Source organism: Nicotiana tabacum, chromosome 13, assembly GCF_000715075.1.
Source record: "Nicotiana tabacum cultivar K326 chromosome 13, ASM71507v2, whole genome shotgun sequence".
Taxonomy (NCBI): domain Eukaryota; kingdom Viridiplantae; phylum Streptophyta; class Magnoliopsida; order Solanales; family Solanaceae; genus Nicotiana; species Nicotiana tabacum.
The window spans coordinates 122,771,514-122,786,738 of record NC_134092.1 but is presented as its reverse complement, the minus strand read 5'-3'; the positions used below and the strand labels follow the sequence as shown (position 1 = coordinate 122,786,738).

Genomic DNA, 15,225 nt, shown 5'->3' with positions numbered 1-15,225 from the left:
TCACCCCGAAACTCTCTGATCCACTCGAGATCCCGTTCAACTATACCAACAAGTCCCGTAACATAATGTGGACGTACTTGAGATTTCAAATCAAGTCAAACAACATCGAAATTATAATTCACACCTCGATTCAGACTTATGAGTTTCAAACTTTTCAATTTACAAAACTCGTGCCGAAACATATTAAATTAATCTAGAATGATTTCAAATTTGGCACACAAGTCATAAATGACATAACTGAGCTATTCGAATTTTCAGAATCTCAATCCGAGTCCGATATCAACAAATTCAATTCCGCGGTCAAACTTTGAAAATCTTTAGCCTTGAGATTTCTAATTTTCGTCAAATGGCCATAACTTGAGCTAGCGAACTCCAAATTAAATTTCGGGCATACGCCCAAGTCCCAAATCATGATACGGACCTACCAGAACTGTCAAAACACTGATCCGGACCTGTTTGCTAAAAATGTTGACAAAAGTCAACTCAGTTGAGTTTTAAAGTTCTATTTCACATTTTAATCTATTTTTCATAAATACTTTTCGGAAAATTATACGGACTGCGCACGCAAGTCGAGGAACAATGAATCTATTTGAGGTCTAAGAATACAGAAATAACTATTAAATTTAAAGATGACCTTTTGGGTCATCACAAGAAGTCTCTCCCTCGTGTAATAAAAAGAGTAATAGTTTTCATAAGACTCGTTTCTATGCCTCAAAGCCACCAAAGCATGTGGACAAGGAGGTTCATCAAGCTGGAATTGTCCACAACTACATTTCCTGTTTTGAAAACAAACAATGATGAAGAATTAAAAGATAGAATATTTATGCTTATGGTGAAGTTTCATTAAATATTTATTATCGTTAATTAGTAGCTTTATGATTCAATATTCGTTTTCATTTTTAAATGTGGCATCGCTTATGAAAAATCTTGCGTACGCCACTGCTAAAAATAGAAGCCCGCGGAAATAAGGAGTCTATTTTAAATGATTGTATAATTTTTGTAGGGAAAACATGTTTATGGCGGGTAATTTTCAAAACTGGGATAATTTAGATAAATAGGTTTCATATAGTGTATAGGAAGTAAACAAAATCCCTTTTACAAAATTTGTCAAGAATAGGTATTTCCAAATTGGTGTACCAATTAGATGTAAAAAGAAAGCTTTAAAAGACAGTAAACTACTTATATATTACCAAAGCTTTACGAATTAGATGTAAAAAGACGTAAACTACTTATATATATTACCAAAGTAACTTGAAAGTTTAAAATTTCAATTAGAACTATAGTAGGGTAAAACTGTCTATTTAAAATCAGTATTTAAAAAGGCATGAGCGAAAGATGAGGCGTTTTATCTAACACGAAGCGAGGTGTAAGCCCCATGGGTGTTTTATTTTTATATTTTATAAATTTATAAAATCATTATATAAATCAGAAAAATACACTAAAATTGTGAAAAGTTAAAGAAAATTATAGAATTAATATATATATATATATATATATATATATATATATATATATATATATATATATATATATATATATATATATATGTATGTGTGTGTGTGTGTGTGTGTATGCGCATGCGCGCGCGACCATGCAACTTTTTTTACTTGAAAAAATAAAAGGCGTAAAGATACATTATACCTATGTCATCAAAACAATATAAAAACTAGAGCGATACCAAAAGAAATTTTAAATTCAAAAACTAACTTGAAATTAATATATTTAAAATTTTATTTTTTTTTGTGTGGAGAAAACAAAGCATAACACTTTGCTTTGTAACACTTTGCCTAGGTGAATGTCAGGGCTTATGCTCCACGATACTTATGCTCTGCCAGTACACCTCGCGGTGGGACTCGCTCAAAAAACGTCTTTGTTGTGAGAAATTGCAATTTTGAACCTCTACAATTTCGACAAAACCTTGGTTCGTGAAAACTGTTTGATTAACTTTTAGACCATCCAGTCAATTTAACTCTAAACTGACCTAAATAAATACTACGTACACTAGTCTTTAAGTTCATCAAAGTGGACTCTGCATTAATAATTGAAATTTATGCCGCAACAATGACATTAGGTTTTATAAATAAAGTAATAGGAATTTGATAGTTCCAGGAAACAACTCTACAGTACTCCCTTATTTTGTGCCTTTTTAAATAATATTATTCAGTTGACGAAACAAATAAATAAAATATTTGGGAAACTGGATCAATAGACCCCAGACGCCAACAATGAATCAAAAGGCTGCTAGCTAGTGTAAAGTCTAGTAAGGCAACTGGGAAATTAAATGATTAGGTGCTTTTGATCAATTACATTAACTAGTCTCTCACCACTATATATACTTGTCCCTTCTCTTCCATTTAAGTAGAGTTCCTTTCTTTCTTCCTTAAAACTTAAAAGAACAAGTAAAAATACACTCATCTTTAATTAGCAATGGCCTCAGCAGCAGTTGCAAACTATGAAGAAGAGATTGTTCGCCCCGTCGCCGACTTCTCCCCTAGTCTCTGGGGTGATCAGTTCCTTTCATTCTCCATTGATAATCAGGTAATTTAACTAATACTAGTATTCTTTATTTATATTTATAGTTTGTTCTCCATTGATAATCAGGTAGTTTATTTATGTTGAACAACATTAATTTTGCTAATTTCAGTTTAATGTACATTACATATAGGTTGCGGAAAAGTATATATATGCTCAAGAGATTGAAGCATTGAAGGAACAAACGAGGAGTATGCTGTTAGCAACCGGAAGGAAATTGGCCGATACATTGAATTTGATTGACATTATTGAACGCCTTGGTATATCCTACCACTTTGAGAAAGAAATTGATGAGATTTTGGATCAGATTTACAACCAAAACTCAAACTGCAATGATTTGTGCACCTCTGCACTTCAATTTCGATTGCTCAGGCAACACGGTTTCAACATCTCTCCTGGTAAGTTCATCATGAAGTTGTTAAAATTATTATCCATTTATTGGAAGAAGGCTAATTCATCTTGAGTTTTCTTTCTTGAAATACCAGAAATTTTCAGCAAATTCCAAGATGAAAATGGCAAATTCAAGGAGTCTCTTGCTAGTGATGTCTTAGGATTATTAAACTTGTATGAAGCTTCACATGTAAGGACTCATGCTGACGATATCTTAGAAGACGCACTTGCTTTCTCCACTATCCATCTTGAATCTGCAGCTCCACATTTGAAATCTCCACTTAGGGAGCAAGTGACACATGCCCTTGAGCAATGTTTGCACAAGGGTGTTCCTAGAGTCGAGACCCGATTCTTCATCTCATCAATCTATGACAAGGAACAATCGAAGAATAATGTGTTACTTCGATTTGCCAAATTGGATTTCAACTTGCTCCAGATGTTGCACAAACAAGAACTTGCTCAAGTATCAAGGTGCGATATATAAAAACGATGAACCCTTTTTGATTCATCATATCTCAAGTACTCATGTTAATTTCTTATGCTGCAGGTGGTGGAAAGATTTGGATTTTGTAACAACACTTCCATATGCTAGAGATCGAGTAGTTGAATGCTACTTTTGGGCATTAGGAGTTTATTTTGAGCCTCAATACTCTCAAGCTCGCGTCATGCTCGTTAAGACCATATCAATGATTTCGATTGTCGATGACACCTTTGATGCTTACGGTACAGTTAAAGAACTTGAGGCATACACAGATGCCATACAAAGGTATGAACTTCATCAATTCACTTATTCCTTGATAGTGAATGTCGTCGTGAAAAGATTAAGACGAATTTCTACTCATTATAGTTGTGCTCTTTCAAAATGCATGAATTCACCTTAATTTTGTCATCCTGCAGATGGGATATCAACGAAATTGATCGGCTTCCTGATTACATGAAAATCAGTTATAAAGCTATTCTAGATCTCTACAAGGATTATGAAAAGGAATTGTCTAGTGCCGGAAGATCTCATATTGTCTGCCATGCAATAGAAAGAGTATGTTCGAGCAACTTAACTATCGAAATACATTTTTTCCTTAATCCATTTCTCACTTTGGTTTACCTTGTGTTCGTCTTTTAGTGATTAGAAACTTGATACAGTTCAATCAATATTTTCTAACACTTGAACACATATATGTTTTGTATTCACAGATGAAAGAAGTAGTAAGAAATTATAATGTCGAGTCAACATGGTTTATTGAAGGATATATGCCACCTGTTTCTGAATACCTAAGCAATGCACTAGCAACTACCACATATTACTACCTCGCGACAACATCGTATTTGGGCATGAAGTCTGCCACGGAGCAAGATTTTGAGTGGTTGTCAAAGAATCCAAAAATTCTTGAAGCTAGTGTAATTATATGTCGAGTTATCGATGACACAGCCACGTACGAGGTATGATTTGCATCTCAAGAAATTATATCATTATATGGGATTTGGACAAACAAAGTGTTGCGACGACAATTAAGGCAATATAAAAGCTAACCTTTAATTTATCTGCTTTCTAGGTTGAGAAAAGCAGGGGACAAATTGCAACTGGAATTGAGTGCTGCATGAGAGATTATGGTATATCAACAAAAGAGGCAATGGCTAAATTTCAAAATATGGCTGAGACAGCATGGAAAGATATTAATGAAGGACTTCTTAGGCCCACTCCCGTCTCTACAGAATTTTTAACTCCTATTCTCAATCTTGCTCGTATTGTTGAGGTTACATATATACACAATCTAGATGGATACACTCATCCGGAGAAAGTCTTAAAACCTCACATTATTAACCTACTTGTGGACTCCATCAAAATTTGAGCTGCCATTTGTTGCTCATCTCAAGGAAACTTCATTCTTCTTTGTTGTATAATTACGTTGTTAGGGAGCTGTTGTGCAGTGCACTTCCTAAACTAGGACCTTCTTAAGATCCTTGTAATCACAATATTTTGTTCTCGATATTCATACCTGAATATACTTGTTTAACACTTCAAATGATAGAAATTAAAGTTCATCCGATTTCACTTCTGTGCTATCAGCATATATACATTTTTTCATTCCGTCCATTTTCTCCTCTTTGTAATTTCATGTATATATCTAGGATGTAATAATAACTCTAAACAACAGTTTTATTTGGGATTTTTATCAAGCCATACACTATATGAAACCTTTTTACCCTCCCTACTCAAGTTTCAACGTAATTACACGGGGATATACAATTTACCAATTATATATATAAAACAAAGGGCAGCCCGGTGCACTAAGCTCCTGCTATGCGCGAAGTCAGATTATTTCATCAAGAGTTCTCAGTAAAAAAAATTTCTTTAAACTACATCAATTCTTATTTTCTTTTTGGACCATTCCTACGAGATCTCTTGTTATGCCCTTCTTGTCCGCAGTTGCCACATGAAACATTATACTTCTTTGCCTTTATTTCATCATATGATTTGTATCTTTATTTTTGAGGTCTCCCTGGTTGCCTTTTTCCTGTAGGTGGCAGGACAACTTCTTCTGCTATATGTTGTGGCACATCCCATTTGCTTTGATCAGGTAGAAGGTCCACTCGTATTTCATAAGTATGCAGAAGTGTCACGACCCAAAATTCTCACCTTTGGGACCGTGATGGCGCCTAATATTTTACTTGCTAGGCAAGCCAACGTTAGAATATAATTAGCCATTTTAACACAATTTTGAATTAATTAATAACAAAGAAAAAAATGCGAAAATAAAGTCTGAAATATAGCGAATAATCCATAATAATCGCGATGTCTAAATACCATCCCAGAACTGGAGTCACAAGTGCACGGGCTTCTAGAATAATACAAACAAGGGTGTAAATAAAAATAAAGATGTATCGAAGAAAACACGCGGCCAAAATAAAGTAGAAGGGGACTTCAGAGTTGCGAACGCTGGGCAGCTATATACCTCAAGTCTCCGCTGGTAGCTAAATCCGAGCACTTACAGTACGTTGTTGGGACCAACTCCGGAATATGCACAAGAAGTGCGGAGTATAATATGAGTACAACCGACCCCATGTACCCAGTAAGTGTCGAACCTAACCTCGACGAAGTAGTGACGAGGCTAAGACATGTCACTTACATTAACCTGTACGCAATAATAATAATAACAACAATAATAGAAATAAATCAGGTAACTCATTTTAATAGTTGAATCCAACTCGGCAGTCATAACCAATTATTATTTCAATCAATTTCCGTTGCGGCGTGCAACCCGTCCCAACAATATAATTCCTCAATAAATTTTCGTTGCGGCGTGCAACCCGCTCCATCAATATAAACTTAAAATACAATCCGTTTCGGCGTGCAACCCGATCCCCCAATATATTCAGTTTTATTTTCTCAATCAATTTCCGTTGCGGTGGCAACCCGCTCCAACAATACAAACTAAAAATATAATCCGTTGCGGCGTACAACCCGATCCCCCAATATATTAATTTTTATTTCCGTTGCGGCGTGCAACCCGCTCCAATAATATAATTTAACAACTCTTAAATATAATAAAATACTCCAATAAATACCACATTCAGTAAGAAGTTATTAGGCAACAATGCACACAATATTTATAGATTATTTAGGGACAAGTAATGACAAGTAGCAATTAATTGTGAAAATCAAGGAGAAAATAGGCAATTTAATTTCTAATATACTACATCTAAGTAGAAATTTAATCACATAGGTCAAATAAACATGTAATGATTATAACATGGATTCAAGGCATAATATTGAGCAAGGAATATGAGAGAAATAATTAATATAATAATTAATTCATGATTTAAAACAATCTATGATTTTCAAATAATTAGGCAACCAATTAATTTGACGACGTATAAACACTCGTCACCTCGCCTATACGTCGTTCACATGAATTTCACATAACCAATAATTCAAGGGTTCTATTCCCTCAAGCGAAGGTTAACCACGACACTTACCTCGCTTTGCAAACAAATTCAAGATTGCAAAAAACCTTTGCCTCGCGAATTCGTGTCCGAAATCCTAAAATCTAGTCATAAATATTTCAATATACTCAATACAAATCGTAGGAATCAATACCGTACGAAATTAAAAATTTTCCGGATTAAAATCCAAAATTCATCTAAAATATCAACAGTGGGACCCACGTCTCGAATCCTAGAAAAACTACGAAATCCGAACACCCGTTCCGATACGAGTTCAACCATATAAAAATTATCGTATTCCGACATCAGATTGATCTTCAAATCTTAATTTTATATTTTTGGAAGATTTTATAAAAATCTGATTTTTCTTCCATAAATTCACGGATTCATGATGTAAATGAATGGAATCATGAAATATAATTAATATAGGAAAAGGAACACTTACCCCAATGAATTTTTTGAAAAACCTACGAAACATCGTCACAAACCGAGCTCCCAAAGTCCAAATGTGAAATAATACCCAAACCCTCGGTTTTATAATACACAATGAGACCCCTCATTGTGCTGACCGCACATCCCGGGTTCTGCGGCCGCGATCAAAATTGTGCGGCCGCACTTCAATAGTGACTGCACTACCAGGCTTCATTAAAGACATAACTTTCCCTACAAATCTCCAAATGATTAACGCTATAAATTTCTGAAAACTAGATTCAAAGGGCTACAACTTTCATTTTTGAATCATCTCCAAATTCCTTATCGATTAAAATATATAAGATTCCGAAGTCAGAACATCTAGGCTGCAACACTCCCTTAGAGTGCGGCCGCGAGCAAAATTGTGCGGCCGCGGGAAGAATTGTGCGGCCGCGGGCAGAATTGTGCGGTCCGCACTTCTGCTCTGCGGTCCGCACTTTTTCCATTGCCTCATCACTCAAAAGTGTGCCCCCGCACTTCCAAAAGTTCCAGAACAACAGTAGAGTGCCGAAATGTCCGGACTCGCTCAAAACTCACCCCGAAACTCTCTGATCCACTCGAGATCCCGTTCAACTATACCAACAAGTCCCGTAACATAATGAGGACGTACTTGAGATTTCAAATCAAGTCAAACAACATCGAAATTATAATTCACACCTCGATTCAGACTTATGAGTTTCAAACTTTTCAATTTACAAAACTCGTGCCGAAACATATTAAATTAATCTAGAATGATTTCAAATTTGGCACACAAGTCATAAATGACATAACTGAGCTATTCGAATTTTCAGAATCTCAATCCGAGTCCGATATCAACAAATTTAATTCCGCGGTCAAACTTTGAAAATCTTTAGCCTTGAGATTTCTAATTTTCGTCAAATGGCCATAACTTGAGCTAGCGAACTCCAAATTAAATTTCGGGCATACGCCCAAGTCCCAAATCATGATACGGACCTACCAGAACTGTCAAAATACTGATCCGGACCTGTTTGCTAAAAATGTTGACAAAAGTCAACTCAGTTGAGTTTTAAAGTTCTATTTCACATTTTAATCTATTTTTCATAAATACTTTTCGGAAAATTATACGGACTGCGCACGCAAGTCGAGGAACAATGAATCTATTTGAGGTCTAAGAATACAGAAATAACTATTAAATTTAAAGATGACCTTTTGGGTCATCACAAGAAGTCTCTCCCTCGTGTAATAAAAAGAGTAATAGTTTTCATAAGACTCGTTTCTATGCCTCAAAGCCACCAAAGCATGTGGACAAGGAGGTTCATCAAGCTGGAATTGTCCACAACTACATTTCCTGTTTTGAAAACAAACAATGATGAAGAATTAAAAGATAGAATATTTATGCTTATGGTGAAGTTTCATTAAATATTTATTATCGTTAATTAGTAGCTTTATGATTCAATATTCGTTTTCATTTTTAAATGTGGCATCGCTTATGAAAAATCTTGCGTACGCCACTGCTAAAAATAGAAGCCCGCGGAAATAAGGAGTCTATTTTAAATGATTGTATAATTTTTGTAGGGAAAACATGTTTATGGCGGGTAATTTTCAAAACTGGGATAATTTAGATAAATAGGTTTCATATAGTGTATAGGAAGTAAACAAAATCCCTTTTACAAAATTGGTCAAGAATAGGTATTTCCAAATTGGTGTACCAATTAGATGTAAAAAGAAAGCTTTAAAAGACAGTAAACTACTTATATATTACCAAAGCTGTACGAATTAGATGTAAAAAGACGTAAAAACTACTTATATATATTACCAAAGTAACTTGAAAGTTTAAAATTTCAATTAGAACTATAGTAGGGTAAAACTGTCTATTTAAAATCAGTATTTAAAAAGGCATGAGCGAAAGATGAGGCGTTTTATCTAACACGAAGCGAGGTGTAAGCCCCATGGGTGTTTTATTTTTATATTTTATAAATTTATAAAATCATTATATAAATCAGAAAAATACACTAAAATTGTGAAAAGTTAAAGAAAATTATAGAATTAATATATATATATATATATATATAAATGTATGTGTGTGTGTGTGTATGCGCATGCGCGCGCGACCATGCAACTTTTTTTTCTTGAAAAAATAAAAGGCGTAAAGATACATTATACCTATGTCATCAAAACAATATAAAAACTAGAGCGATACCAAAAGAAATTTTAAATTCAAAAACTAACTTGAAATTAATATATTTAAAATTTCATTTTTTTTTGTGTGGAGAAAACAAAGCATAACACTTTGCTTTGTAACACTTTGCCTAGGTGAATGTCAGGGCTTATGCTCCACGATACTTATGCCCTGCCAGTACACCTCGCGGTGGGACTCGCTCAAAAAACGTCTTTGTTGTGAGAAATTGTAATTTTGGACCTCTACAATTTCGACAAAACCTTGGTTCGTGAAAACTGTTTGATTAACTTTTAGACCATCCAGTCAATTTAACTCTAAACTGACCTAAATAAATACTACGTACACTAGTCTTTAAGTTCATCAAAGTGGACTCTGCATTAATAATTGAAATTTATGCCGCAACAATGACATTAGGTTTTATAAATAAAGTAATAGGAATTTGATAGTTCCAGGAAACAACTCTACAGTACTCCCTTATTTTGTGCCTTTTTAAATAATATTATTCAGTTGACGAAACAAATAAATAAAATATTTGGGAAACTGGATCAATAGACCCCAGACGCCAACAATGAATCAAAAGGCTGCTAGCTAGTGTAAAGTCTAGTAAGGCAACTGGGAAATTAAATGATTAGGTGCTTTTGATCAATTACATTAACTAGTCTCTCACCACTATATATACTTGTCCCTTCTCTTCCATTTAAGTAGAGTTCCTTTCTTTCTTCCTTAAAACTTAAAAGAACAAGTAAAAATACACTCATCTTTAATTAGCAATGGCCTCAGCAGCAGTTGCAAACTATGAAGAAGAGATTGTTCGCCCCGTCGCCGACTTCTCCCCTAGTCTCTGGGGTGATCAGTTCCTTTCATTCTCCATTGATAATCAGGTAATTTAACTAATACTAGTATTCTTTATTTATATTTATAGTTTGTTCTCCATTGATAATCAGGTAGTTTATTTATGTTGAACAACATTAATTTTGCTAATTTCAGTTTAATGTACATTACATATAGGTTGCGGAAAAGTATATATATGCTCAAGAGATTGAAGCATTGAAGGAACAAACGAGGAGTATGCTGTTAGCAACCGGAAGGAAATTGGCCGATACATTGAATTTGATTGACATTATTGAACGCCTTGGTATATCCTACCACTTTGAGAAAGAAATTGATGAGATTTTGGATCAGATTTACAACCAAAACTCAAACTGCAATGATTTGTGCACCTCTGCACTTCAATTTCGATTGCTCAGGCAACACGGTTTCAACATCTCTCCTGGTAAGTTCATCATGAAGTTGTTAAAATTATTATCCATTTATTGGAAGAAGGCTAATTCATCTTGAGTTTTCTTTCTTGAAATACCAGAAATTTTCAGCAAATTCCAAGATGAAAATGGCAAATTCAAGGAGTCTCTTGCTAGTGATGTCTTAGGATTATTAAACTTGTATGAAGCTTCACATGTAAGGACTCATGCTGACGATATCTTAGAAGACGCACTTGCTTTCTCCACTATCCATCTTGAATCTGCAGCTCCACATTTGAAATCTCCACTTAGGGAGCAAGTGACACATGCCCTTGAGCAATGTTTGCACAAGGGTGTTCCTAGAGTCGAGACCCGATTCTTCATCTCATCAATCTATGACAAGGAACAATCGAAGAATAATGTGTTACTTCGATTTGCCAAATTGGATTTCAACTTGCTCCAGATGTTGCACAAACAAGAACTTGCTCAAGTATCAAGGTGCGATATATAAAAACGATGAACCCTTTTTGATTCATCATATCTCAAGTACTCATGTTAATTTCTTATGCTGCAGGTGGTGGAAAGATTTGGATTTTGTAACAACACTTCCATATGCTAGAGATCGAGTAGTTGAATGCTACTTTTGGGCATTAGGAGTTTATTTTGAGCCTCAATACTCTCAAGCTCGCGTCATGCTCGTTAAGACCATATCAATGATTTCGATTGTCGATGACACCTTTGATGCTTACGGTACAGTTAAAGAACTTGAGGCATACACAGATGCCATACAAAGGTATGAACTTCATCAATTCACTTATTCCTTGATAGTGAATGTCGTCGTGAAAAGATTAAGACGAATTTCTACTCATTATAGTTGTGCTCTTTCAAAATGCATGAATTCACCTTAATTTTGTCATCCTGCAGATGGGATATCAACGAAATTGATCGGCTTCCTGATTACATGAAAATCAGTTATAAAGCTATTCTAGATCTCTACAAGGATTATGAAAAGGAATTGTCTAGTGCCGGAAGATCTCATATTGTCTGCCATGCAATAGAAAGAGTATGTTCGAGCAACTTAACTATCGAAATACATTTTTTCCTTAATCCATTTCTCACTTTGGTTTACCTTGTGTTCGTCTTTTAGTGATTAGAAACTTGATACAGTTCAATCAATATTTTCTAACACTTGAACACATATATGTTTTGTATTCACAGATGAAAGAAGTAGTAAGAAATTATAATGTCGAGTCAACATGGTTTATTGAAGGATATATGCCACCTGTTTCTGAATACCTAAGCAATGCACTAGCAACTACCACATATTACTACCTCGCGACAACATCGTATTTGGGCATGAAGTCTGCCACGGAGCAAGATTTTGAGTGGTTGTCAAAGAATCCAAAAATTCTTGAAGCTAGTGTAATTATATGTCGAGTTATCGATGACACAGCCACGTACGAGGTATGATTTGCATCTCAAGAAATTATATCATTATATGGGATTTGGACAAACAAAGTGTTGCGACGACAATTAAGGCAATATAAAAGCTAACCTTTAATTTATCTGCTTTCTAGGTTGAGAAAAGCAGGGGACAAATTGCAACTGGAATTGAGTGCTGCATGAGAGATTATGGTATATCAACAAAAGAGGCAATGGCTAAATTTCAAAATATGGCTGAGACAGCATGGAAAGATATTAATGAAGGACTTCTTAGGCCCACTCCCGTCTCTACAGAATTTTTAACTCCTATTCTCAATCTTGCTCGTATTGTTGAGGTTACATATATACACAATCTAGATGGATACACTCATCCGGAGAAAGTCTTAAAACCTCACATTATTAACCTACTTGTGGACTCCATCAAAATTTGAGCTGCCATTTGTTGCTCATCTCAAGGAAACTTCATTCTTCTTTGTTGTATAATTACGTTGTTAGGGAGCTGTTGTGCAGTGCACTTCCTAAACTAGGACCTTCTTAAGATCCTTGTAATCACAATATTTTGTTCTCGATATTCATACCTGAATATACTTGTTTAACACTTCAAATGATAGAAATTAAAGTTCATCCGATTTCACTTCTGTGCTATCAGCATATATACATTTTTTCATTCCGTCCATTTTCTCCTCTTTGTAATTTCATGTATATATCTAGGATGTAATAATAACTCTAAACAACAGTTTTATTTGGGATTTTTATCAAGCCATACACTATATGAAACCTTTTTACCCTCCCTACTCAAGTTTCAACGTAATTACACGGGGATATACAATTTACCAATTATATATATAAAACAAAGGGCAGCCCGGTGCACTAAGCTCCTGCTATGCGCGAAGTCAGATTATTTCATCAAGAGTTCTCAGTAAAAAAAATTCTTTAAACTACATCAATTCTTATTTTCTTTTTGGACCATTCCTACGAGATCTCTTGTTATGCCCTTCTTGTCCGCAGTTGCCACATGAAACATTATACTTCTTTGCCTTTATTTCATCATATGATTTGTATCTTTATTTTTGAGGTCTCCCTGGTTGCCTTTTTCCTGTAGGTGGCAGGACAACTTCTTCTGCTATATGTTGTGGCACATCCCATTTGCTTTGATCAGGTAGAAGGTCCACTCGTATTTCATAAGTATGCAGAAGTGTCACGACCCAAAATTCTCACCTTTGGGACCGTGATGGCGCCTAATATTTTACTTGCTAGGCAAGCCAACGTTAGAATATAATTAGCCATTTTAACACAATTTTGAATTAATTAATAACAAAGAAAAAAATGCGAAAATAAAGTCTGAAATATAGCGAATAATCCATAATAATCGCGATGTCTAAATACCATCCCAGAACTGGAGTCACAAGTGCACGGGCTTCTAGAATAATACAAACAAGGGTGTAAATAAAAAAAAAAGATGTATCGAAGAAAATACGCGGCCAAAATAAAGTAGAAGAGGACTTCAGAGTTGCGAACGCTGGGCAGCTATATACCTCAAGTCTCCGCTGGTAGCTGAATTCGAGCACAATCTACAGTACGTTGTTGGGACCAACTCCGGAATATGCACAAGAAGTGCGGAGTATAGTATGAGTACAACCGACCCCATGTACCCAGTAAGTGTCGAGCCTAACCTCGATGAAGTAGTGACGAGGCTAAGACATGTCACTTACATTAACCTGTACGCAATAATAATAATAACAACAATAATAGAAATAAATCAGGTAACTCATTTTAATAGTTGAATCCAACTCGGCAGTCATAACCAATTATTATTTCAATCAATTTCCGTTGCGGCGTGCAACCCGTCCCAACAATATAATTCCTCAATAAATTTTTGTTGCGGCATACAACCCGCTCCATCAATATAAACTTAAAATACAATCCGTTTCGGCGTGCAACTCGATCCCCCAATATATTCAGTTTTATTTCCTCAATCAATTTTCGTTGCCGTGTGCAACCCGCTCCAACAATACAAACTAAAAATATAATCCGTTGCGGCGTGCAACCCGATCCACCAATATATTAATTTTCATTTCCGTTGCGGCGTGCAACCCGCTCCAATAATATAATTTAACAACTCTTAAATATAATAAAATACTCCAATAAATACCACATTCAGTAAGAAGTTATTAGGCAACAATGCACACAATATTTATAGATTATTTAGGGACAAGTAATGACAAGTAGCAATTAATTGTGAAAATCAAGGAGAAAATAGGCAATTTAATTTCTAATATACTACATCTAAGTAGAAATTTAATCACATAGGTCAAATAAACATGTAACGATTATAACATGGATTCAAGACATAATATTGAGCAAGGAATATGAGAGAAATAATTAATATAATAATTAATTTATGATTTAAAACAATCTATGATTTTCAAATAATTAGGCAACCAATTAATTTGACGACGTATAGACACTCGTCACCTCGCCTATACGTCGTTCACATGAATTTCACCTAACCAATAATTCAAGGGTTCTATTCCCTCAAGCGAAGGTTAACCACGACACTTACCTCGCTTTGCAAACAAATTCAAGATTGCAAAAAACCTTTGTCTCGCGAATTCGTGTCCGAAATCCTAAAATCTAGTCATAAACATTTCAATATACTCAATACAAATCGTAGGAATCAATACCGTACGAAATTAAAAATTTTCCGGATTAAAATCCAAAATTCATCTAAAATATCAACAGTGGGACCCACGTCTCGAATCCTAGAAAAACTACGAAATCCGAACACCCGTTCCGATACGAGTTCAACCATATAAAAATTATCGAATTCCGACATCAGATTGATCTTCAAATCTTAATTTTATATTTTTGGAAGATTTTATAAAAATCTGATTTTTCTTCCATAAATTCACGGATTCATGATGTAAATGAATGGAATCATGAAATATAATTAATACAGGAAAAGGAACACTTACCCCAATGAATTTTTTGAAAAACCTACGAAATATCGTCACAAACCGAGCTCCCAAAGTCCAAATGTAAAATAATACCCAAACCCTCGGTTTTATA

At 34.9% G+C, this 15,225-nt stretch overlaps 2 protein-coding genes across 2 annotated transcripts; both read left to right on the top strand.

Moving 5' to 3' along the window:
• Positions 1 to 2,360: 2,360 nt before the first annotated feature.
• On the top strand, positions 2,361 to 4,974 carry LOC142167929 (5-epi-aristolochene synthase-like). The gene is made up of 7 exons (XM_075228450.1): positions 2,361 to 2,538; positions 2,666 to 2,930; positions 3,018 to 3,393; positions 3,470 to 3,688; positions 3,820 to 3,958; positions 4,114 to 4,359; positions 4,473 to 4,974. Exons 1-7 carry the CDS (start codon positions 2,428 to 2,430, stop codon positions 4,767 to 4,769), a joined length of 1,653 nt encoding a protein of 550 aa, XP_075084551.1. The 5' UTR covers positions 2,361 to 2,427; the 3' UTR covers positions 4,770 to 4,974.
• A 5,204-nt stretch (positions 4,975 to 10,178) lies between these two features.
• On the top strand, positions 10,179 to 12,792 carry LOC142167928 (5-epi-aristolochene synthase-like). The gene is made up of 7 exons (XM_075228449.1): positions 10,179 to 10,356; positions 10,484 to 10,748; positions 10,836 to 11,211; positions 11,288 to 11,506; positions 11,638 to 11,776; positions 11,932 to 12,177; positions 12,291 to 12,792. Exons 1-7 carry the CDS (start codon positions 10,246 to 10,248, stop codon positions 12,585 to 12,587), a joined length of 1,653 nt encoding a protein of 550 aa, XP_075084550.1. The 5' UTR covers positions 10,179 to 10,245; the 3' UTR covers positions 12,588 to 12,792.
• The last annotated feature ends 2,433 nt before the right edge of the window (positions 12,793 to 15,225 follow it).

Excerpts from the sequence above, each read along its gene's own strand:
- LOC142167929 (XM_075228450.1), top strand. The coding sequence starts at position 2,428 with ATGGCCTCAGCAGCAGTTGCAAACTATGAAGAAGAGATTGTTCGCCCC. Across the intron at positions 3,394-3,469 it reads GAACTTGCTCAAGTATCAAG|GTGGTGGAAAGATTTGGATT; the intron begins GTGCGATATATA and ends CTTATGCTGCAG. Across the intron at positions 3,959-4,113 it reads TCTGCCATGCAATAGAAAGA|ATGAAAGAAGTAGTAAGAAA; the intron begins GTATGTTCGAGC and ends TTGTATTCACAG.
- LOC142167928 (XM_075228449.1), top strand. The coding sequence starts at position 10,246 with ATGGCCTCAGCAGCAGTTGCAAACTATGAAGAAGAGATTGTTCGCCCC. Across the intron at positions 10,357-10,483 it reads CATTCTCCATTGATAATCAG|GTTGCGGAAAAGTATATATA; the intron begins GTAATTTAACTA and ends CATTACATATAG. Across the intron at positions 10,749-10,835 it reads CGGTTTCAACATCTCTCCTG|AAATTTTCAGCAAATTCCAA; the intron begins GTAAGTTCATCA and ends TTGAAATACCAG.